This window comes from Leuciscus leuciscus (genome assembly GCF_965113295.1).
Source record: "Leuciscus leuciscus genome assembly, chromosome: 1".
Taxonomy (NCBI): Eukaryota; Metazoa; Chordata; class Actinopteri; order Cypriniformes; family Leuciscidae; genus Leuciscus; species Leuciscus leuciscus.
Window position 1 is genome coordinate 71,833,065 of NC_138725.1, and position 25,838 is coordinate 71,858,902.

General features: G+C 38.1%; 2 protein-coding genes across 2 annotated transcripts in view; both read right to left on the minus strand.

Moving 5' to 3' along the window:
- On the minus strand, positions 1 to 24,048 carry LOC309510173 (uncharacterized protein). The gene is made up of 13 exons (XM_082185034.1): positions 23,977 to 24,048; positions 21,731 to 22,183; positions 19,451 to 19,900; positions 17,134 to 17,583; positions 14,001 to 14,423; positions 4,771 to 5,028; positions 4,417 to 4,671; positions 4,095 to 4,337; positions 3,615 to 3,872; positions 2,658 to 2,960; positions 2,316 to 2,564; positions 2,151 to 2,234; positions 1 to 1,850 (listed from the first exon to the last, which is right to left on the minus strand). The coding sequence occupies exons 1-13, from the start codon at positions 24,018 to 24,020 to the stop codon at positions 1,784 to 1,786; spliced, it is 3,537 nt and encodes a 1,178-aa protein (XP_082041160.1). The 5' UTR covers positions 24,021 to 24,048; the 3' UTR covers positions 1 to 1,783.
- LOC309476848 (nucleotide-binding oligomerization domain-containing protein 1-like) overlaps positions 24,047 to 25,838 on the minus strand; it is a gene marked incomplete at its 3' end in the record, with an annotated part of 41,056 nt that continues 39,264 nt past the window's right edge. The window contains exons 7-8 of the mRNA XM_082139983.1: positions 24,087 to 24,423; positions 24,047 to 24,052 (exon numbers count right to left, since the gene is read on the minus strand). Coding sequence (XP_081996109.1) covers positions 24,047 to 24,052; positions 24,087 to 24,423 — 343 coding nt within the window. The remainder of the gene's footprint in view (positions 24,053 to 24,086; positions 24,424 to 25,838) is intronic.

A 25,838-nucleotide genomic window follows, 5' to 3' on the forward strand; every position in this document is an offset into this window, starting at 1 on the left:
TGGAAAAAGACAGATTTTTATTTCAATCAGTATCAGGTTATTATCGTATCCACAGAAATAACAAATCTAATAAATACAACACAGGATTGAATGCACAAGTTATTAAAAATACATTTGAAAACCGTTCAAGTAACAGTATGACACCTTATAAACGTCCTGTAAACATTTGTAATACATTATATCTAAACTGCCTCAGTACCATAACATTCAAGTAGAACTAGAAGATATAAAAACTAAATCAAGTTTTACTCGCCTAACTGACCAATCATTTCAGTCAGAGGAATGAGGTAAGTGTGTTTTCCTGAGTATAACGTCTCTCTTGTATTCTGTCTGCAGTAAACACTAGAGTTCAGGAAGTCAAACGGTTTCTACTCTTCTTCATGATGAAGAGGAGAAGATCAGGTAACCAATGGTGTAAATACATTACTGTATGTCCTTCAGTTTGGATGTTTTCATTATTAATGAGAGGGAAGTCGTGGACTAATGGTTAGAGAGTCAGACTTGTAACACAATGGTTACGGGTTTGATTATCAAGGAAACGACTGAGATGCCCTTGAGCGAGGCACCTAACCGTCTGTGTGTGTGTGTGTGTGTGTGTGTGTCGGTGTGTTTTCACTCACTGCTCCTAATGTGTGTGGACTAATTTGGATGTGTTAAATACAGAGGACAAATTCTGAGCATGGGTTACCAAACTGGGCCTTTGCGTCACTTCACTTCACTTTCCTTTCACTTTAACAAATCATTGCTGCTCTCTACTGGAAAGACATTGAAATTGAAATGGAAAATGAAAAATATCAAAAGCATCTTCAGCATTCACAGAAAAATAATGCCAGTATTTATACATACAAATCGCTCTTTTTGTTTTTAGGTGAAGTGTGTGATTCTAGCATCTACAAACAGTTAAAAATAAAATCAAAAATGCAAATCTGCAAAAATAAAATCTATCATCCGTCCATCAAATATTCAGATTATGCTGATAACACACATACAGGAATATTCCAACAGCAGTGAAGCACGTCAACATCTTTTACAGAATAAAAGCTTAACCACATTATGGATCCTCAGTGTTGCCGTGTCAGGTTTTTTAAGATGCTCAAACAAGTTGTGCTGTTGCCATTTGTGAAAACTAAAAGAAAACATATTCATTAAAAAATAAGATTAACATAATATGATATTTTCATGACTCCAAAACATACTAAAATAGACCACCAATTAATTTTACGTTTTGATACATGAAATATCAAACTTGAAACCTTTATAACTCGCCTGAATTAAACATGAAAAAGCCTCTATAGCAAAAACACTGGATTGAAAGACTTCGCTGAAATATTTAACCCTGTTTTTATGTTAAACGATTCCAGTTAGAATATTTACTCTAGAAGACATAAAAATACTAAAAAAATTAAAATAAAACATGAGAAAAATGACTGTATTAACTACACTAAAACTAAATTATAGTGAAAACTAAACTAAATTGAATATAACCGAAATAAAAACTAAATTCAAAACTATAACAGTTTAACAGTATAACTAAGACAGTTTAGAGATGGATTTAGTCATTTTACAAAAAAGTTAATGCAACAGAAACACACTGTTGATTATGACTGAAGATGATGATGAAACATGAATATGGAATAAAATCTGCTGCTAGATTCATCTCTGGGACTCTGATGGGCCGATTCTTCAAAAGTGTTCACACCTGTTACCTTTCCACGAGCCTCTAGATCTCTCTAGATCTGCATTGGTTGTTTCGCTTGTTGATTCCAGAGAGAGTTTATTATCATCACCAGATCTCAAATCGTGGGTCTGTGAGGAAGAGCTTTCTGGATTCAATCCTGTTGTTAAAGAGCCTACAGATACAAACACACATTTATATTAGAAACAGCAGCTGAAACAAACACACCATCATGAACAGAAATCAGATTTGTAGACATAAATTGTTCCATTGTTTTAATTTCTTTTTAATGGATGATAAATTGTAGTAGATAGCAAAGGAAAAGCAGTAACAAAATGGCCTCGAATCACAGAGAAATCACTTCAACTCAGAGATTGCAGTTTTATTTTTGAGTCTCATGTTTGTTGCATACTGTAAGACTTCAGCTCAAATAACTTTAGAAGGGAATGTGATTCTGTGACGTTCAGACACACACCTCACTGTCTTTATGTCACTGTTGCGACAGACGATACTGTAGATTCTCTGAGCCCCAGTGTCAGTGATGCTATTGCCACTAAAACTGCAGATCAAACAAACAAATCAGACAAAATGCTAAAATATTACATTATACTTCATACTTCTTTGTGTCTCAGTCACTCACTCAATGTTTTGTGCTTTGTGGAGGTTTGGGAGCAGCAGATCCAGGCTGGGATCAGTGAGACGGCACTGACTCAGATCCAGTTCAGTCAGTCCTTCAGAATATTCCAGAATCAGCGCCAGACCTCGACAGACCTGCGGCTCCAGAGGAGTCTGACTGAGGTCCACCTCGTCACCCAGAGCTCGAGAAAGAGACTCCGCTTCCTCAGGACTCACATGAGCCAGAAACTGAAGAAGCAGAGATTTATCACAGCTGAAACACACAGAGAAAGAGATGATTTACATTTAGATTTACATTAGATTTCTGTCTGTTTGTGTATGAATGTAATCTGTTGATGTTTCTCACCAGAGTTTCACAGCATGTAACACTGGGAACAGCTGGTCCATTCCAGCTGTGTTCATCTCACAGTCCTGTAGAATCAGCTGTGTGTGTGTGTGAGCTCTCTGAATGACTGTGGACATCACACGGCAGTCCTCAGTGGTCAGATGTAGAGTCTCAGAGTGTGTGTTTGCTGTCAGATCCAGAGCAGAACGGCAGGAGAAGTCCAGCTTGTGTTGCAGGACGGAGAGCAGAACTGAGGAAAACTCCTGCTGGACATCAGAGACACTGCAGCAGCGAAGCATCTTCAGTAACAGCAGCCTGTCAACCCTGAACACACACACACACACACACACATCATCAACACTGCAGCAGCGAAGCATCTTCAGTAACAGCAGCCTGTCAACCCTGAACACACACACACACACATCATCAACACTGAACACACACACACACACACACACATCATCAACACTGAACACACACACATCAACACTGCAGCAGTGAGGCATCTTCAGTAACAGCAGCCTGTCAACCCTGAACACACACACATCATCAACCCTGAACACACACACACACATCATCATCAACACTGAACACACACATCATCAACACTGAACACAGACACAGACACACAGTTTTTTGCCCTATAAAATACAACTAACAAAATAATTTGTCTTTAACTAGTTGCAAAATAACGCAAGCTTTTATCCATAAGGCTTTTATATCAAAACAAAATCTGTTGAATGTAACAAACAGGCCGAGAGAAAGAGGAGAAGAGAGAAATAAGGAGTTTCTCAAATGAAAGGCTGCATATCTCGACTTTCACGTCATTCAACACTGTTATATATTTATATATATTCAACACAATATATTTTTAATATCAGATACACTAGACTCCGGTGTTTAATGCTCCAGAAGGACCGGTAAAGGAGGAACGCAGCCTTCGCATTGAGAAGCCTCTCCAGAGAGAAGCAGCGAGACCTAATGTGGGAGACGTGTCTGAAGAGAGGCACAATGCTCTCCAGCTCTTCCTCTGGTATGGAGGTCCACAGCAGGTCGAGTGAAACTGCAGTGCAGTGCTGGAGTGTGAAGCGCAGCGCCGCACAGTGGACAGAGTCCAGATCTCTGCTCTGCAGGGTGATGTAGTTCTGCACTGAACTCAACAGACTGAACACACACTCAACAGAGCCGCTCTCATAGATCTCTGTGATTACAGACAGCATGAAGACAGAGCTCATCCTGTACACACACACACACACACACACACACACACACACACACAAATCATCATGATTAAAGCTTGATCGTTTCTATCACTTCTTGTTCGGTTCGAGATTTTATATGCAAAAAAACCCTTTAAATCTTGCCATTCATTTAGAGGTTTCATCTCTTTCATCTCAATGGTTTTCATATCATTTCTAAAGTGTTTTTGAGATAGAAATAATTTATTGAATAGCTTACCGTTTAAACTGAATCCTGTTCAGAAACGGCAGGATTTCTCTGATGTTGCACTGAATGTTGCTCTTTCTGAAGTTCACAGTGATTTGTTGAATTCTGTGCTGCAGGAAATAGTGAAGCTCTTCCCAGCTCAAGGAACAGGAAGTCAGATCTCCACCCACTTTCTGCAGGAAGTGCTGAGTCAGTTCCTCTTCCTGAGCTTCATACACACATTCAACCAGCTTCTGGAGACTCTCTTTAGGTGGTCTACACATACAGAATTCAATGTTTTATTTCTATGCCATGATAAATATAAGGTCAAACACTGCTGAAATGTGTCTTATACCTGAGCATCATTGGGCCCTGGTGACACAGTAGGACACATAGAGAAACAGACGCCATCTTGTATTCAGTCAGGTTCAAACACTGGACAGTCCAGAGTCTCAGAAAGACGGCCAAACTGCTCAGGACTCTGGACTGCTTCCTCTCTGACAGCCGTTTACCATTCAGATCAAGTGTGAGTTCATTAATAGTGACAGGAGTTCGAACCCTCATTGACCTCAACACCTGCACTATTCTCAGCACCATATAACCACTCAGCCTAAACAAAACAATACACACTGTAAATATTAGCCAATCTCAATTCAGGAAATTATTCAAGATCAACATTTGAAATGATTATTAATAATCCTGTATGTACCTGAGTGTGTGTATGTGTGTGATGTGTCTGAAGAGAAGCCTTGTTCCTCTTATAGAGATGGCTTTAGGTTTTAGAGAGAGGTTGAGTCTGTCAGAAGAGAAACGTAAGACTCTTCCCACAGACCTGCAGGTTTTACTGGGTAAACTTCCTTCCAGACTGACGGAGGAGCCAAGAACCTCCAACAGTGAAGTCACCAGCTCTGGATTCTCTCTGAGCTGAACCACTTTAACTAAAGTTAACAAACACCGCTCAGAACAGCTGAAAATACAATAAATACTTGATTACAATGACATATGACTCATTACAATTGGAAAAAGAAATGAACAATGCATTGTATTTCATTTGTAAAAACATCTAAAGACTCTTAGATTGACAGAACATGTTTTTCCATTCCCTGCGCTACTAGTCCATTGTTTTTCAATTTAATCATGTGCTAGACAGACGTGTTTCACCGCTGCGCTTGCGTCTCTCACAGGCTTCGTTCTAGGATTGTGTGACTTGGGGGGAATTTTGAAAACTTATGTAATGTTTGAAGGTCACACTTGGTTCAATTTATGATTCACTTTGATTTCTAATGAAATTGTATTAAATACTAGATAAAATGATTAATTTTTTTAAATACCTTTGTCTTTTTAATACTTTCTATGAAAAATAAACTACTTAGTATTGTTTATTGCATAAACAGTAATTTGAGAGGAACTTTAAATATATGCACAGTTCAAGTCACATGATGTTTGTTTACATACAGTATAGACCACAAGACATAATAATAACTGAATTTACACAAAAGATCCAGTTCATATGTGTTGTTACCTGAACGATCAAAAGCTGCAAACATTCACTGATGCTCAAGGCAACACAACACATTAAGAGCCGGTGGCTGTAAACCTTTGAAAAGGAGGATTGGATCATCCTTATTTTATTTTACGGTCTTATTTTTTAGTACTGCTCTACAGAAGCTGCATAAAATACTTACATATTTCCAGATGACAAATTTACCCCCAATCATCCTGTGTAAATATTTACACCCCCTGCATTTTAATGCATTATGTTTCCTTCTGGAATGTCAGTGTAGGTGCCAGGTTTGTGTTGATGTCTTTTATTTTGAAAAAATTTTTTTCGGTTTGTTACGTCACTTGTTTTAGGTGCATATTACCTGTTAGTTTGTGTGTGGTTGGCATGGAGGAAGGGGGTGAGTAGCTGGGACGCTCACTTTCTGTTGACCGTTTTCATTTCATTTAGATTTATTTCATTTCGTTTACTTTACTGTCATCATCATCATCTTCATGTTGCTGTTCTTTTCAATGTTATAATAAATCACCTGGATCAACAAGTGGAAACGCGTCAATCTTTAATCCCTCTACTCAGCCTCTTAGCGGTTACTGGCTGCCGCTAGATTTAGTCAACAGAAACGGCTACTGTTGGATTTTGATTATCGTGGATTGGAAAGGATTTCTTCGCACACCGCACGCGAAATGCTGACGCACACACTAAAGTGAGATCGTGCCTCAGTATCCTGACGGCAGAAGAGGTATGTGAGCGGTTTTGCTATGTTTGGCTGCAACATTGCTGTTTATTAAAAAAGAAGACGCTATTGTCGCAGGCCGTGCAGTGTTTGGATGGATTATTATTGGATGGATAGCGGTTGTGGAAGAAGTGCAAGTTTACTACGCGTTGTGGTGGTGCGCCCATTCATGAAATTGTTGGCTTGATTTATGCGTTGAATACAGCGCTGTTTGGATTACTGGGATTGCGTTGTGGGAAATGGACACAGATGAGTCTGTGCACGCTGCTATAAGCAGCAAAAGAGAGCCTAAGCTTACGGCAAAGGCCTTGGCGCTTAGAATTGAGACATTGCAAAAGGATCGCAAGTCTAAGGTGAATCAAATGAAGAGCTTAATTTTATCAATGAAAGATCTCATGGAATGTGATGAAAATGCTTTACAATTGTCTTCAATGGTGGTATCTTTAAAATGTTTGAAAGATGATGCATCTGTGTTGCATAAAGAAGTACTTCCTTTTCTTCCTCCTGAGGAACAAAACAAACAAAATGAGTGGTTTGATGCTATTTCTAAGCACAATGATGGATTTGTGGAAGATGTTGAACTATGGTTGAATGAAGCTAAGAATCTGAGGAAAAATGCTCAAATAACAGAATCAAATTCTACTCAACGTTATGCAAATCCTTGCCCATCACTTTCTGTCATTCATGATTCAAGAGCAATGAATAATTTTGCTGAACCTCAACTAAGTTGTGATTCTAATATTCCATCTTCTGCTGAACCAGTTTCATCATCTCATAATATGCATGTTCCAAGTGAATATCCGAACTGTGATCTGGACGATGGTGATGTGCAGAATCAAATACAGCCAAAGGATAGTGTCTCTAACGTGGGCAGGAAAACGACAACAACTCATGGATCTCGAACCAGTCGATCTTCCATTGTATCTGCTCATCTTAAGGTTAAGGCCGAAATGGCAGCCTTGTTGGCACATCAGAAAATGTTGCCACGGAAACATGTATTGGAGAAGGAGGAGGAGGATTTGAGGAGGAGAAAAGAACAAATGGAACTGGACACTAAAATTGCTGTATCCATGGCCAAGATGAAAGTGTATAGCGACGTGAGATCAAAACAAAGTACTTATACAAATTCTTCTGATGCCAGTGCGTTAAGGGCAAGAAATACTGGAACCAGTTCTCTTAACCCTAATGTGGAGCCATTTTTACCTTCGAGTTCACATTCAATGCCACAACAGCCACCTGTATTTCATACACAGGCTCAAGCAGCACCAGAGAATCCAATGCGTTTTCCAACTCAGTCCGCTCAACAACAGCAACAGATTGTAAATTCTAACACAAGGTTGACACATTCTACATTACCCAGCATCAGTCATGATGGTGGACATGGACCCGGAATGCAGGGTGCACATGGATCGAGTTTGCAGGTTGCACATGGATCGAGTTTACAGGATGGTTTGGAAGGAGGAAGTATCCTTAAGCTTATTGACAAGCAAAATGAAATTGCTGCCCTATTAGTTCAGCAACACAACTTGTCTTCACTTCCACCAAGGGAGGTCCCATTCTTTGATGGAGATCCATTGCGTTATCACGACTTTATGCGAACATTCGAAGAGGTAGTGGAAAAGAAAGCAAGTGGCCATGCAGATTGCTTGCATTTCTTAGAACAGTATACTAGAGGGCAACCTAAAGAGCTTGTTCGAAGCTGTCAACTGATGATTCCTTCTCAAGGGTATATGAAGGCTAAGGCTTTGCTCAAGGAGCATTTCGGCAATGAGGTAAGAATAGCCTCAGCTTACATGAAAAGAGCGCTCTCATGGCAAGCGATAAGATCTGAGGATGCTAAGGCTCTGCAGGACTACAGCTTATTTCTTAGGAGTTGCTGTAATGCTGTAATGATTTACAGGAAAGACGTAACCATCCAGCTTGCTTTTCTGATATTGTGGACTTTGTAGAAAGACAGGTAAAAATAGTTACAGATCCGGTATTCGGAAACATTCAAGATGTTCTGCCTAGTGGAGGTAGAAACCTGAATACCAAATTGCCTCATTCGAAACCTAAAAGTAGTTTTGCCACTACAGTCACTGCAAGTGGTGCAAAGGAGTGTGTTGGGAAGGCTGTGGATAAAACCTGTCTCTTCTGTGAAGGAGCACATATATTGGACTCATGTAAAAGGCTTGTTGAAAGATCTCATGCAGAAAAGATGAATTTTCTGAAGAAAAAGGGGATTTGTTTCGGTTGTTTATGTACTGGACATTTCAGCCGTGATTGTAAAGAGAGAAGCACATGTAAAATATGTCATCTCAAACACCCAAGTCTTCTTCATATTTTTCCATCAGAAAAAAGTGCCATTCAGCATAAAGATGAGTCAAAGTCAACTGTGGAAAGTGCTTTGGTCTCGCTCCAGTCCAGTGCTCTTACTGGGGCTGGTAAAGAAAATTGTGCATTGTCTATCGTTCCTGTATGTGTGAAATCAAAGAAAGGAAGTAAAGTTGTGACCACCTATGCCTTTTTGGACTCTGGGAGCTCTGCAACTTTCTGCACAGAGAGTTTGATGTCCAAGCTCAATCTCTCAGCAAAGAAAGTTAACATTCTAATGAGAACCATGAGTCAGGACAAATCCGTTTGCTGTTATGTTTTGAAGGATCTGGAAGTGTCAGGATTGAATCAAGAGCATTACTGTGCTTTACCAGAGGTATACACGCAGAAGACCATGCCTGTAGGTAAAACCAACATCGCCACACAAAACGATCTTGCTTGTTGGCCTCACTTAAGTCATCTGTGTTTGCCTTCAATTGATGCTGGTGTGGAGTTATTGATTGGCGCTAATGTGCCAGAGGCGTTGGAGCCATGGCAGATTATCCGCTGTCAAGACAGTGGCCCATACGCTATTAAAACCATGTTTGGATGGGCAGTTAATGGACCAATCAAGCGACAGGAAGAGTATGCTGTTAAGGAACATTCTCACATGACTGTCAATAGGATCACCGTTATGAAATTGGATGAGTTATGGGAGCAACAGTTCAAGGTTGACTTTCCTGAATGTGTTCAAGAGGAACAGCAAGGATTGTCAAAGGAAGATCATCAATTCATGGATTTTGTTTCACAGTCATCAAGACTGACCAATGGGCATTATTGCATTGGTCTTCCACTTAAAAACGAAAGGGTAGTCATGCCAAGGAATAGAGCAATCGTGGAACAACGTGCTCTGAATCTTAAAAGAAGGCTTCAAAGAAACGCTTCTTTTCATGCTGACTATACTACCTTTATGGAGAGTGTCATCGCTAACGGCCACGCTGAAAAGGTTCCCACAGCTGAACTGGAACGACTTGATGGACGCTTATGGTACATACCCCACCATGGTGTTTATCACCCTAAAAAGCAAAAGATCAGAGTGGTGTTTGATTGCGGAGCATCATATCAAGGAACATCATTGAATGAACAACTTTTGCAAGGTCCAGATTTAACATGTCCGCTGGTGAGTGTTCTTGTGCGATTCAGAATGGAGTATGTTGCCATGATGGCTGACATAGAAACGATGTTTCATCAGGTTAAGGTAAATCCTTATGATTGTGATCTCTTGAGGTTTCTTTGGTGGACTGGAGGAAACATTGATGCCAATCTGGAAGAATACAGAATGGTTGTGCATTTATTTGGAGCAACATCATCTCCAAGTTGCACTAGCTATGCATTGAGAAAGTGTGCAGAGGACCATAAGGATCTGTATGATGCCAAGACTGTGGACATTGTCTTTAATAACTTCTATGTAGACGACTGTCTTGTATCTGTGTCTACAGATTCAGAAGCTGTTCGATTGTACCAGAAGCTCACGGAAATGTGTGCTAAAGGTGGATTCCGATTAACCAAATGGATAAGTAACAGCCGCACTGTGTTAAATGCCATCCCTGAGGAAGACAGAGACAATAAAGTTAAGAACTTGGATTTGGAACATGACACACTACCTTTGGAAAGAGCATTCGGTGTGCAGTGGTGTGCGGAGTCTGATGTTTTCAAGTTCAAGGTGACCATCAAAGACAGACCTCTTACTCGAAGAGGAATTCTTTCTATCATTAGTTCCATCTATGACCCTCTTGGCTTTCTGTCTCCAGTGATTTTACGTGCCAAAATGATACTTCAAGATTTGTGTAGAGAAAAAATGGGATGGGACAGCACTATTCCAACAGTGTACATTCAGCGATGGACAAGTTGGTTGGAGAAACTTCATGAATTGGAGAAATTCGATGTCCGCAGGTGCTTAAAGCCGGAAAACTTTGGAGAAGCTATATCTGCCCAATTGCATCACTTTTCGGACGCCAGTGAGAAGGGTTATGGCATGGTGTCGTATTTATTACTTCATAATGATCAACAATGTGCTCATTCCTGTCTTTTAATGAGTAAAGCAAGAGTAACACCTTTAAGACCTATCACTATCCCTCGTCTGGAGCTCACAGCTGCCACACTTGCTGGTCGCATGGATAAGTTGTGGAAGAGAGAGCTGAAGATGAAACTTCAGGATTCGGTATTTTGGACCGACAGCACCTCTGTCCTCAAGTACATCCAAAATGAGACTTCTAGATTCAAATGCTTTGTAGCCAACCGAGTTGCTGAAATTCGAAGTGTTTCTGAAATCAGACAATGGAGGTATGTGAATTCATCCAACAATCCAGCTGACCTAGCATCCAGAGGTCTAAAGGTTGATTCATTCTTAAAGAACCAGATATGGATTTCTGGTCCTCCATTTCTTGTCCAACCACATGAGTTGTGGCCCGTGGATCCTACTGATGTAGGTGTGATGTCTTCTTGTGACCCAGAAGTGAAAAGGAGTGTTCTGGTGAATACTGTGCAAGTTCAACAAGAGTATGATTTTATGCCATATTTTAATTACTACTCTTCATGGATGCGATTGAAAAAAGGCGTAGCTTGGATCCTTCGATTCAGGAACAGTCTATTTGATCTCAGCAAGGAAAGGAAAAGGTTGATGACTGCTTACTCTTATATGGACAAGTTGCAACGAGAGACTGTTGTTAAGAAAGAGATACAAAAATTTAGATCCAATATGCCTGCAACATTGTTGTCTTCAGATGAGTTGGAAAGAGCTGAATTGGAGATTATTCGTCTTTGCCAAAAGAAGAGATATTCTGAGGAACTGGCTAGTCTACGGAAAGATGGATTGGTAAAACGGAATAGTGAACTCTATAGACTTAATCCCGTGCTTAAATCAGATGTCATCAGAGTTGGTGGGCGACTGGACAAGGCTATGATGCCTGAAAAAGTTAAGCATCCAGTAATACTGGCCAAGGATCTACACATTTCAGATTTGATTCTGCGACAGATACATCATGACATTGGACATTGTGGACGAAATTACATGCTGGCTAATTTACGGCAGAGATATTGGATCCCTGGTGCTAGCACAGCTATAAGAAGAATTCTGTCCAAGTGTGTGGTCTGCAGACGTCTTCATGGAATCCCGGGTCATCAGCAGATGGCAGATTTGCCACAAGATAGAGTCACACCTGACAAACCACCATTCACGCATGTTGGAGTGGACTGCTTCGGTCCCTTTGAAGTTAAAAGGAGAAGGAGCGTTGTAAAACGTTATGGAGTGATATTCACATGTTTAACAATAAGAGCTGTTCACCTTGAAATAGTAAATTCTCTTGATACGGATTCTTTCATCCATGCATTAAGACGATTTATTGCACGTCGAGGACAAGTTGTCGAGATCCGTTCAGACAACGGGACAAACTTTGTTGGTGCCCAACGTGAACTGCAGGAGGCTATAAAAACTGGAATCATAATCAGATCAATTCATTTTTGCTTCAAAAAGGAATTAAGTGGAACTTTAATCCCCCGACTGGTTCGCACTTTGGAGGAATTTGGGAATGGCTTATAAGATCAGTAAGGAAGATTCTAAATTCTATCCTTAGAGGGCAAAGTTTAGACGAGGAAGGTCTTTACACACTTCTTTGTGAAATCGAATCAATCCTTAACAATCGTCCAATATCCAGAGCATCTCTGGATGTTAATGATTTGGAAGCCCTTACTCCAAACCATCATCTCCTCTTAAAAACAAAGCCATCTTTATCACCTGGACTATTTAACAAGGATGATCTGTATTCACGACGACGTTGGCGACAGGTCCAATATATGGCGGATCTATTTTGGAAGAGATGGATCGGGGAGTACCTACTTCAACTACAAGAACGCCAGAAGTGGCTGGTGAAGAAACGCAATTTTCAAGTGGGAGATATTGTGCTTGTAGTGGATGATACTGCTCCAAGGAGTTCATGGATAATGGGCAAGATTATTCAGATCATAAAAGATAAAAAAGGATTGATACGTCAAGTAAGAATCAAGACCAAGAGTTCCTGCTTGACCAGACCCATTACTAAAGTTTGCCTTCTTCTTGAAACGGAGGATTTTAACTAGGCTATTCTACGACCGACTGACTAATTGACTGACTGACTTGTGAGAGCTCTCAAATGACTTACTGAAGACTTTGACTAAAGACCGTTTTGATTGACCTGTTTACTTCAGTTGATTACTGACATTGTTCACATTGAAGAATTGGACATTTACATACATACACACACATGTGTATACATTGTTTATTTGTGAAATTGCGATTATGTATGCAGGTACATATTCAACGATGTGTAACTTGCATGATTGTGTTGTATTATGATTATTACAGTTTTTGGGTGTAATAATCAGGGGCTGGAGTGTAGGTGCCAGGTTTGTGTTGATGTCTTTTATTTTGAATTTTTTTATTTTCGGTTTGTTACGTCACTTGTTTTAGGTGCATATTACCTGTTAGTTTGTGTGTGGTTGGCATGGAGGAAGGGGGTGAGTAGCTGGGACGCTCACTTTCTGTTGACCGTTTTCATTTCATTTAGATTTATTTCATTTCGTTTACTTTACTGTCATCATCATCATCTTCATGTTGCTGTTCTTTTCAATGTTATAATAAATCACCTGGATCAACAAGTGGAAACGCGTCAATCTTTAATCCCTCTACTCAGCCTCTTAGCGGTTACTGGCTGCCGCTAGAGTCAGTAAATGTTTTCAGTTTGTAAATTATGACTTCAGCTAATAGGCTTCTTTGACACAAAGAGAGCAAAATACTGCTAAAATAATTGAGAGCTGAGCATAACTGAACAAAACAATTCCATATTTTAGTAGAATAGTTATATACATATTTAAACTTTTTTTAAAATTCATTTTCTAGATTTTTCATGGCCTGAATCACAATTTTAAAATGACCAATTTAAATTTACAAGTTTTCCATGATCTATTTCACGTTTGTAACTGATTTAGTCTTTATATATTTTTTTAAATAGTGTGTGCTATCACAAACAATAATTGTATCCTGGGAATACACAGACACTGTGTGTCTAAACCAGACGTGAGCGGCAAATATAACCCATTATAATCAGTGATGCTGTCTACACTGGATGCAGCGCGACGACAAATTCCTGACAGTAAATTGATGCTTTCTATTCCTGACGTACTTCCAGCTCTCACACTATTTCTAACACAAAGAACAAATTTGCAACGGTCGCTTTGTCGCGTCCAGTGTAGACAGCGTTGAGCTGGGACTGCGCGGCATGACAACTGTAGCGTCTGATGTTGACACATTCTGTCACTAAAATAAGAATAGTATCAACCTGAGAACACTGACACTGTAAGTTGTTGTAGATTCTCTCACCTCAGCTGTGAGATGTAGGGCAGACACTGAAGGAAACTCTTCATTTTACTCTCTTCCTCTGAACATCCTCTCAGCTCTACTGGTTTCTTCTCTGTCTGGAGTTTCAGCACTTCCAGGAGGACGGAGGTCTTTCTCTGGGAGAGATCTATGATCCAGACATCAGGTAACTGGAAAACTGACTGTAATGCTGGAAGGAAACTCCTGCCTGTTTGAGTCTCATAGTTCTTCACATGTGAGTAAAGATCCAGCAGGAAATCACTCTGTTTAATTCTGTCAGTCTTTTGATAAGGAAAAGATGTGTAGGTGCAGACTGATGATAACAGTTTCAGCTTCTGCTCTCCTGTCTGTGTCTCAGTCTCTGCTGCTTTAGTCAAGAGTCTCAGAAGAAACTTCACTTCATCACTGATGTTCCTAAAGTCAAACCTGTTTCCAAAAGAAAATTAAAATGTTGTGTGTGTAGCAATCTATCACAAGGGAAATATGAGTATTTAAATATTAATTAAATATAATGAATAATTGTGTGTCTGATTGGTCCAGTCGGCACATATGAATAGACATTTCACAGAACTCTGAAAGGGGTCACACACACACACACACACACACACACACACACACACACACACACACACACACCGAATGAGAAGCGCAGCGATGGGTCTTTAAAACTGAAACACATTGTTTTCTATGAGTGTATGAACACCGGCAGCGTCACTCGACGTCTGTCCGCGGCGCACAGATACAACACTGTTCATAATCCTGACGCACCACTGAACATAGTTTATAATTCAATTATATTAAATTTGTCCAGAATTGTTGTTAATGTACATACTGACTTCACCCTGTGCTGCAAGATATATTTAGTTTTACAGAGTGAATAAAGTCTACCCTTACGAAAAAGAAGTTTATTCAAGTGTGCTATTAGAATACTTCTTTTAAACTAAAAATAAGAAAGTATACTTTCAGTCTACATTTTATGTACTTTTCAGAAATATACTTCAAATTGCACTTAAGTGTACTTGACTTATACCGACAGAAAAGTCTAATGGCCTCTACTTGTTGATCGAGATATACTTAAAAGTATAATTAGGTATTCTAAGTATTCTTGGCTTGTACTTTTGTTTACTATTTTGATTGAGTAGCTTATTAAATACTTTTTTTTTTAAACATAATATTACACACTGTCTTATAAACTAACATGGTCATGTTTATATAGTAACAAGCTTTCGGGTGGAATAGCTTATAGAGTAAATAAAATAAGCATGGAACTGAACCTGATCTTGTACACAGCGATAATAATAATGAGTTTATTCAAGTGTGCTATTAATATACTTCTTTTCAACTAAAAATAAGAAAGCATACTTTCAGTCTACATTTTATATACTTCTCAAAAATATACTTTATGTACTTCTCAGAAATATACTTAAAGTTACACGTGTACTTGACTTATACTGACAGAAAAGTCCAAGTATATTTGGCCTGTACTTGTACTCAATCATTTGATCGAGATATACTTAAAAGTATAATTAAGTATTCAAAGTATACTTGGCTTGTAGTTGTGTTAACACTTTTGATCGAATAGCCTATTAAATATAAATAATATTGATTAAAATATTAAAATATTATTTTTTGATTATTTTTGAATATTATTTTTTTGAAAATATTGATTCAAATATTGATATAAAACAGATATGTTTCTAATTATGTGTATCTGAATATTTGTTTAGGCTAGTCCACTGGTAGTGTACATAGGAATTTACTTTAATTCTACTTTACTCATTGACTGAATTTTCCAGCTATCCATATCTTCACTGTTATACGGTAGGGGGCGCTATATGACACATCTTCTTCTAGTACAGAATCTCCAGATCAAAACACAGGAGAAGAAGAAGCTGAAACAAGTGATAGAAGATTGCTCACTCAAATGTAAAATAACGTGATCATCAAACATTAAACAGCTTGTAAATTAAAACTGCCTAATGTTTCCAAATGAAATGAAGCGTAACCCATGAAGAGAAAACAACAGTGAAGCTTTGGGGGTGTTGGACTCGATCTACGCTATCTGTGTTTTGATCATCGTTCTGAATCTGATCAAGGCGTAGTCTTTGACAAAAATGAGATTTTCTCAACTTTTTTGTTTAAAATGTTTCCTTTCTTTATGAAACTCACTAACATTCAAGTGTTGATTAAAAAGGATGCATGAAGCTAATAAAATGTTTTGAAAATTAAAGTACAGTTAAAGGTATTTTTCAAGTATAAAAAATAACATTTGAACATAGTAGTATAGGCCTACTGCAAGTGCAAAAATAATATATAAATAGTCAACTATAAGTATAATGTTAAGTTCACTTAAAGAAAACTTGTATAAAACTACAAAACTAGTAGTTTACTGAGAGTACACTAAAACAAAACTTGCAAGTATACTTGCAGTATAAAAATACTTAACTAGTAGTTTACTGAGAGTATACTTCAAAGTGTACTTTCATAAACTAAAAATTTGCTACAAGTATTGAAATAGTAAACTTCTAGTATATCCATAAGTTCACTTGCAGTAGAAAAGAGAAACGTAATTATGAACTAGTTGTGCACTTAAAGTTTACTACTGTTACACTTATAGGACACTTAAACATATACTTTTATATACTAAAAGTGGGCCAATTTAGTCCCAAGTGGTATTAAAATAGTACACTTACAAGTTTACTACTAGTACATATTGACATCAGTAAACTTACTGCATAATGTATACTTCAAAATATACTTGAACATTACTTAAGTATACTTCATAAAATAAACTTGAAGTATACTTCTTTTTCATAAGGGTAAACAAGAATAAAGTCTAAACATATTGGACAAAACGTATAGTAAACTCAGCCCTATCTAATCTTTCATTTTGCCCTGTTGTGCCATTGCTAATTATTAAACTAAAGTATAGTATATTCATTTCATTGAAAGAAAAAAGTTTGGTTACTATTCTAAACTTCTACTGTATATCAAGTAAATCTGTTATAGTTTGGTTGACTTTGAAATTGAGCTTGTAGACATAAAATGTGCGCAGATTCAAACCGATTCAAAATACAGTGAAGTGAAACTGATAGAGAAGTAGGTGCAGTAAGTGAATATCCAAAAGTTCAGGTACCTCAGCTGTGAGATGTAGGGCAGACACTGAAGGAAACTCTTCATTTCACTCTCTTCCTCTGAACATCCACTCAGCTCTACTGGTTTCTTCTCTGTCTGGAGTTTCAGCACTTCCAGGAGGACGGAGGTCTTTCTCTGTGAGAGATCTATGATCCAGACATCAGGAGACTGGAAAACTGACTGTAATGCTGGAAGGAAACTCCAGCCTGTTTGAGTCTCATAGTTCTTCACATGTGAGCAAAGATCCAGCAGGAAATCACACTGATCAACAGGATCATCATCATTATACCACTCTTCATCAAAAGGGAAGGTTTTGTAACTGCACACAGACGACAGCAGAGTAGAGAATCTTGTTCCTGTAACTGTGACATTTTCAACTGCAGCAACACTGAGATTCAGCAGGAGTTTCACTGCAGACTTCCTCATTTCTTCATCATTATAGAACCTAAACCTGATAAAATACAGAGAAATACAAATCTCATTAATTTATGACAACATACAACATTTATAAATCAACTATACAGTACATAAAAACAAGTATTCTGATAAGAAGAAACATAAAAGCAACATTTATGTAAGAGGACAGAATCTAATGACATTTATTACACTTTTTCCCAAGGTCCATATAAAGTATAACGTGTAGCGTCTGGCCTGAATCACGATGACCAATTCAGTTCTAAACTTCAGAAAGCTTTTAATCTTTTTGGACTTCATGTAAATCACAGGCCTAGTGCCGATGAGTCTGGATCAAATTGCCCCCATTGTCACTTTAGTGTCCTGGCAGAGGCTGAACAGAAACACCTTTGTGAGCGTCAAAAAGATCTGAATCAACTCAACTTCCCTCCAACGCCAGGAACGAAAGAACATGTGGCTTCTGGAGAAACACACCTAATATACAGAGACATTCTTTCCATTTAACTCATAATTAAGTCATCCCAGAATGTATATGATATATTCCTGTGTGTATGAATGTCCCCAGCTTATATTAGCTTAGTTACAACTTTCTAGTTGTGTTAGTTAAACTCTAAGTGCTTATAGTCTAGTGTAAGAATGTTTCTCTGCTTTGATATCTTCCAGCCATTTCTTTCTTGGTATCGAAATATTCTTCTTGTTACGCCTTAATTAACAATGTTTAGTGTGTTACAATAAAATGTATAATACTATTTTTTACCATCTTTTAAAGTAAAAATGGGCAATTCTGACATCATCACTAAACATGCAGATTAGGCGTCAGAAGGAGACAAAGAAACTCTCTCCCGCTAAACGTTCCTAACTACTATTGGTCATTTCAGCCAAAATAGGTGTGGACTGATTTATCCTTAAAGGACGATGACAATAGCTCGTTTTCACTCATTCCTTCTTCCCTGTCCGCTCTTTTTCCTGTCCTTCGGATGAGACAACATCTTCTTGATTTCAGCAATTTTGCTTTTGAGTAAACCTCTTAAACTTCCCGTGAACGACGCACCCTCCGGAAGAACCCAAAGAACACTTCAAGCTCACGAACCACGAGGATCTACACACACACACACACACACACACACACACACACACACACACACACACACACACACACAAACACACACACACACACACACACACACACACACACACACACACACACACACACACACACACACACACGCTATGCACCAAAGAATAAGTGCAAGTATTATTTCTATGGATATTTAGATGTGTTTAAGATTGTTTGCCCCTGCCTTAAGGTGATTTGATTCTTTGCTGGCTCTCACAGATTAACTGTTTGTGATATTTGCCATTCTGTGATCTCCTCTCTCTCTCTTTCTTTACTTTTTGTTATTCTGTATATATGTATTCTTTTTTTACATGTAGTCGTATGTATTCATGGTTTCATTTATTAAAAACCATTATACGCTTGATTGTCTCTGTTGCTGCTCACAGATCATAATCACTGAAATGTTTGATCTTCAGCCATAAGCTTTTATACTGTTGAGTACTTTAGTTAGTAATCTAATAGAACAGAAAAGTTATTCATGACCAGAAGAATAATCTTTCTCAAGAGTTGATAAGAAGATCGTACTGTTTCCTTTTTGAGCTTATTTGCACAAATGTTAGTTGAGGTTTCTAGAACCTGTCAGTTTAATTTTCCTGACTATTTTCCAGCTTCTCTGTGACACTTAGAATAACAGTTTTTTCTTTTCTTTTTTTAAATCAATTTTACACATTTCTGCATCCAAAGGTAAATACAAAACAATATTTTTTTTAATGATCCATTTAATACACAAAGACCTACTCCAGCTTTTTTAAACATGTTGAGCAAAAGGCTGTAGAATATCAGGTACCTCAGCTGTGAGATGTAGGGCAGACACTGAAGGAAACTCTTCATTTCACTCTCTTCCTCTGAACATCTTCTCAGCTTTACTGGTTTCTTCTCTGTCTGGAGTTTCAGCACTTCCAGGAGGACGGAGGTCTTTCTCTGGGAGAGATCTATGATCCAGACATCAGGTAACTGGAAAACTGACTGTAAAGCTGGAAGGAAACTCCTGCCTGTTTGAGTCTCATAGTTCTTCACATGTGAGTAAAGATCCAGCAGGAAATCACACTGATCAACAGGATCATCATCATTATACCACTCTTCCTCAAAAGGGAAGGTTTTGTAACTGCACACAGACGACAGCAGAGTAGAGAATCTTGTTCCTGTAACTGTGACATTTTCAACTGCAGCAACACTGAGATTCAGCAGGAGTTTCACTGCAGACTTCCTCATTTCTTCATAATTATAGAACCTAAACCTGATAAAATACAGAGAAATAAAAATCTCATTAATTTATGACAACATACAGCATTTATAAATCAACTATATAGTACATAAAAACAAGTATTCTGATAAGAAGAAACATAAAAGCAACATTTATATAAGAGGACAGAATCTAATGACATTTATTACACTTTTCCCCAAGGTCCATATACAGTATAACGTGTAGCGTCTGGCCTGAATCACGATGACCAATTCAGCTCTAAACTTCAGAAAGCTTTTAATCTTTTTGGACTTCTTCATGTAAATCACAGGCCTAGTGCTGATGAGTCTGGATCAAATTGCCTCCATTGTCACTTTAGTGTCCTGGCAGAGGCTGAACAGAAACACCTTTGTGAGCGTCAAAAAGATCTGAATCAACTCAACTTCCCTCCAACGCCAGGAACTAAAGAACATGTGGCTTCTGGAGAAACGCACCTAATATACAGAGATATTCTTTCCATTTAACCCATAATTAAGTCATCCCAGAATGTATATGATATATTCCTGTGTGTATGAATGTCCCCAGCTTATATTAGCCTAGTTACAACTTTCTAGTTGTGTTAGTTAAACTCTAAGTGCTTATAGTCTAGTGTAAGAATGTTTCTCTGCTTTGATATCTTCCAGCCATTTCTTTCTTGGTATCGAAATATTCTTCTTGTTACGCCTTAATTAACAATGTTTAGTGTGTTACAATAAAATGTATAATACTATTTTTACCATCTTTTAAAGTAAAAATGAGCAATTCTGACATCATCACTAAACATGCAGATTAGGCGTCAGAAGGAGACAAAGAAACTCTCTCCCGCTAAACGTTCCTAACTACTATTGGTCATTTCAGCCAAAATAGGTGTGCACTGATTTATCCTTAAAGGACGATGACAATAGCTCGTTTTCACTCATTCCTTCTTCCCTGTCCGCTCTTTTTCCTGTCCTTCGGATGAGACAACATCTTCTTGATTTCAGCAATTTTGCTTTTGAGTAAACCTCTTAAACTTCCTACGAACGACTCGCCCTCCGGAAGAACCCAAAGAACACTTCAAGCTCACGAACCACGAGGATCTACACACACACACACACACACACACACACACACACACACACACACACACACACACACACACACACACACACACACACACACACGCTATGCACCAAAGAATAAATGCAAATATTATTTCTATGGATATTTAGATGTGTTTAAGATTGTTTGCCCCTGCCTTAAGGTGATTTGATTCTTTGCTGGCTCTCACAGATTAACTGTTTGTGATATTTGCCATTCTGTGATCTCCTCTCTCTTTCTTTCTTTACTTTTTGTTATTCTGTATATATGTATTCTTTTTTTTACGTGTAGTCGTATGTATTCATAGTTTCATTTATTAAAAACCATTATATGCTTGATTGTCTCTGTTGCTGCTCACAGATCATAGTCACTGAAATGTTTGATCTTTAGCCATAAGCTTTTATACTGTTGAGTACTTTAGTTAGTAATCTAATAGAACAGAAAAGTTATTCTTCATGACCAGAAGAATAATCTTTCTCAAGAGTTGATAAGAAGATCGTACTCTTTCCTTTTTGAGCTTATTTGCTACGAATGTTAGTTGAGGTTTCTAGAACCTGTCAGTTTAATTTTCCTGACTATTTTCCAGCTTTTCTGTGACACTTAGAATAACAGTATTTTCTTTTCTTTTTTTAAATCAATTTTACACATTTCTGCATCTAAAGGTAAATACAAAACAATATTTTTTTTAATGATCCATTTAATACACAAAGACCTACTCCAGCTTTTTTAAACATGTTGAGCAAAAGGCTGTAGAATATCAGGTACCTCAGCTGTGAGATGTAGGGCAGACACTGAAGGAAACTCTTCATTTCACTCTCTTCCTCTGAACATCCACTCAGCTTTACTGGTTTCTTCTCTGTCTGGAGTTTCAGCACTTCCAGGAGGACGGAGGTCTTTCTCTCTGAGAGATCTATGATCCAGACATCAGGTAACTGGAAAACTGACTGTAATGCTGGAAGGAAACTCCTGCCTGTTTGAGTCTCATAGTTCTTCACATGTGAGCAAAGATCCAGCAGGAAATCACACTGAACAACAGGATTATCATCATCATAATAATACCACTCTTCATCAAAAGGGAAGGTTTTGTAACTGCACACAGACGACAGCAGAGTAGAGAATCTTGTTCCTGTAACTTTGACATTTTCAACTGCAGCAACACTGAGATTCAGCAGGAGTTTCACTGCAGACTTCATTTCTTCATCATTATAGCACCTAAACCTGATAAAAATACAGAGAAATAAAAATCTCATTAATTTATGACAACATACAGCATTTATAAATCAACTATATAGTACATAAAAACAAGTATTCTGATAAGAAGAAACATAAAAGCAACATTTATTTAAGAGGACAGAATCTAATGACATTTATTACACTTTTCCCCAAGGTCCATATACAGTATAACGTGTAGCGTCTGGCCTGAATCACGATGACCAATTCAGTTCTAAACTTCAGAAAGCTTTGAACCTTTTTGGACTTCATGTAAATCACAGGCCTAGTGCTGATGAGTCTGGATCAAATTGCCCCCATTGTCACTTTAGTGTCCTGGCAGAGGCTGAACAGAAACACCTTTGTGAGCGTCAAAAAGATCTGAATCAACTCAACTTCCCTCCAACGCCAGGAACTAAAGAACATGTGGCTTCTGGAGAAACGCACCTAATATACAGAGATATTCTTTCCATTTAACCCATAATTAAGTCATCCCAGAATGTATATGATATATTCCTGTGTGTATGAATGTCCCCAGCTTATATTAGCCTAGTTACAACTTTCTAGTTGTGTTAGTTAAACTCTAAGTGCTTATAGTCTAGTGTAAGAATGTTTCTCTGCTTTGATATCTTCCAGCCATTTCTTTCTTGGTATCGAAATATTCTTCTTGTTACGCCTTAATTAACAATGTTTAGTGTGTTACAATAAAATGTATAATACTATTTTTACCATCTTTTAAAGTAAAAATGAGCAATTCTGACATCATCACTAAACATGCAGATTAGGCGTCAGAAGGAGACAAAGAAACTCTCTCCCGCTAAACGTTCCTAACTACTATTGGTAATTTCAGCCAAAATAGGTGTGGACTGATTTATCCTTAAAGGACGATGACAATAGCTCGTTTTCACTCATTCCTTCTTCCCTGTCCGCTCTTTTTCCTGTCCTTCGGATGAGACAACATCTTCTTGATTTCAGCAATTTTGCTTTTGAGTAAACCTCTTAAACTTCCCGTGAACGACGCACCCTCCGGAAGAACCCAAAGAACACTTCAAGCTCACGAACCACGAGGATCTACACACACACACACACACACACACACACACACACACACACACACACACACACACACACACACACGCTATGCACCAAAGAATAAATGCAAATATTATTTCTATGGATATTTAGATGTGTTTAAGATTGTTTGCCCCTGCCTTAAGGTGATTTGATTCTTTGCTGGCTCTCACAGATTAACTGTTTGTGATATTTGCCATTCTGTGATCTCCTCTCTCTTTCTTTCTTTACTTTTTGTTATTCTGTATATATGTATTCTTTTTTTTACGTGTAGTCGTATGTATTCATAGTTTCATTTATTAAAAACCATTATACGCTTGATTGTCTCTGTTGCTGCTCACAGATCATAGTCACTGAAATGTTTGATCTTCAGCCATAAGCTTTTATACTGTTGAGTACTTTAGTTAGTAATCTAATAGAACAGAAAAGTTATTCTTCATGACCAGAAGAATAATCTTTCTCAAGAGTTGATAAGAAGATCGTACTCTTTCCTTTTTGAGCTTATTTGCTATGAATGTTAGTTGAGGTTTCTAGAACCAGTCAGTTTAATTTTCCTGACTATTTTCCAGCTTCTCTGTGACACTTAGAATAACAGTATTTTTCAATCAATTTTACACATTTCTGCATCTAAAGGTACATTTTTTTTTTTTTTTTTAATGATTCATAGTACACAAAGACCTACTCCAGCTTTTTTAAACATGTTGAGCAAAAGGCTGTACAATATCAGGTACCTCAGCTGTGAGATGTAGGGCAGACACTGAAGGAAACTCTTCATTTCACTCTCTTCCTCTGAACATCCACTCAGCTCTACTGGTTTCTTCTCGGTCTGGAGTTTCAGCACTTCCAGGAGGACGGAGGTCTTTCTCTCTGAGAGATCTATGATCCAGACATCAGGAGACTGGAAAACTGACTGTAATGCTGGAAGGAAACTCCTGCCTGTTTGAGTCTCATAGTTCTTCACATGTGAGTAAAGATCCAGCAGGAAAACACTCTGTTCATCATCATCATAATTATACCACTCTTCACCAAAAGGGAAGGTTTTGTAACTGCACACAGACGACAGCAGAGTAGAGAATCTTGTTCTTGTAACTGTGACATTTTCAACTGCAGCAACACTGAGATTCAGCAGGAGTTTCACTGCAGACTTCCTCATTTCTTCATCATTATAGAACCTAAACCTGATAAAATACAGAGAAATACAAATCTCATTAATTTATGACAACATACAGCATTTATAAATCAACTACAGTATATAGTGCACAAAAACAAGTATAAGGGGAAACATAAAAGCAACATTTATATAAGAGGACAGAATCTGATGGCATTTATTACACTTTTCCCCAAGGTCCATATACAGTATAACGTGTAGCGTCTGGACTGAATCACGATGACCAATTCAGTTCTAAACTTCAGAAAGCTTTTAATCTTTTTGGACTTCATGTAAATCACAGGCCTAGTGCTGATGAGTCTGGATCAAATTGCCCTCATTGTCACTTTAGTGTCCTGGCAGAGGCTGAACAGAAACACCTTTGTGAGCGTCAAAAAGATCTGAATCAACTCAACTTCCCTCCAACGCCAGGAACGAAAGAACATGTGGCTTCTGGAGAAACGCACCTAATATACAGAGACATTCTTTCCATTTAACCCATAATTAAGTCATCCCAGAATGTATATGATATATTCCTGTGTGTATGAATGTCCCCAGCTTATATTAGCCTAGTTACAACTTTCTAGTTGTGTTAGTTAAACTCTAAGTGCTTATAGTCTAGTGTAAGAATGTTTCTCTGCTTTGATATCTTCCAGCCATTTCTTTCTTGGTATCGAAATATTCCTCTTGTTACGCCTTAATTAACAATGTTTAGTGTGTTACAATAAAATGTATAATACTATTTTTACCATCTTTTGGAGTAAAAATGGGCAATTCTGACATCATCACTAAACATGCAGATTAGGCGTCAGAAGGAGACAAAGAAACTCTCTCCCGCTAAACGTTCCTAACTACTATTGGTCATTTCAGCCAAAATAGGTGTGCACTGATTTATCCTTAAAGGACGATGACAATAGCTCGTTTTCACTCATTCCTTCTTCCCTGTCCGCTCTTTTTCCTGTCCTTCGGATGAGACAACATCTTCTTGATTTCAGCAATTTTGCTTTTGAGTAAACCTTTTAAACTTCCCGTGAACGACTCGCCGTCCGGAAGAACCCAAAGAACACTTCAAGCTCACGAACCACGAGGATCTACACACACACACACACACACACACACACACACACACACACACACACGCTATGCACCAAAGAATAAATGCAAATATTATTTCTATGGATATTTAGATGTGTTTAAGATTGTTTGCCCCTGTCTTAAGGTGATTTGATTCTTTGCTGGCTCTCACAGATTAACTGTTTGTGATATTTGCCATTCTGTGATCTCCTCTCTCTTTCTTTCTTTACTTTTTGTTATTCTGTATATATGTATTCTTTTTTTTACGTGTAGTCGTATGTATTCATAGTTTCATTTATTAAAAACCATTATACGCTTGATTGTCTCTGTTGCTGCTCACAGATCATAGTCACTGAAATGTTTGATCTTCAG

What these genes read in the sequence shown, in the direction of transcription:
- LOC309510173 (XM_082185034.1), bottom strand. Translation starts at nt 24,020, where the DNA reads ATGAAGAGTTTCCTTCAGTGTCTGCCCTACATCTCACAGCTGAG. An exon ending in CCCTACATCTCACAGCTGAG is followed by an intron (nt 5,029 to 14,000) that starts GTGAGAGAATCT and finishes TTGTATTTTCAG; the next exon opens with CTGTTCTGAGCGGTGTTTGT. An exon ending in ACACACATACACACACTCAG is followed by an intron (nt 4,672 to 4,770) that starts GTACATACAGGA and finishes TGTTTTGTTTAG; the next exon opens with GCTGAGTGGTTATATGGTGC.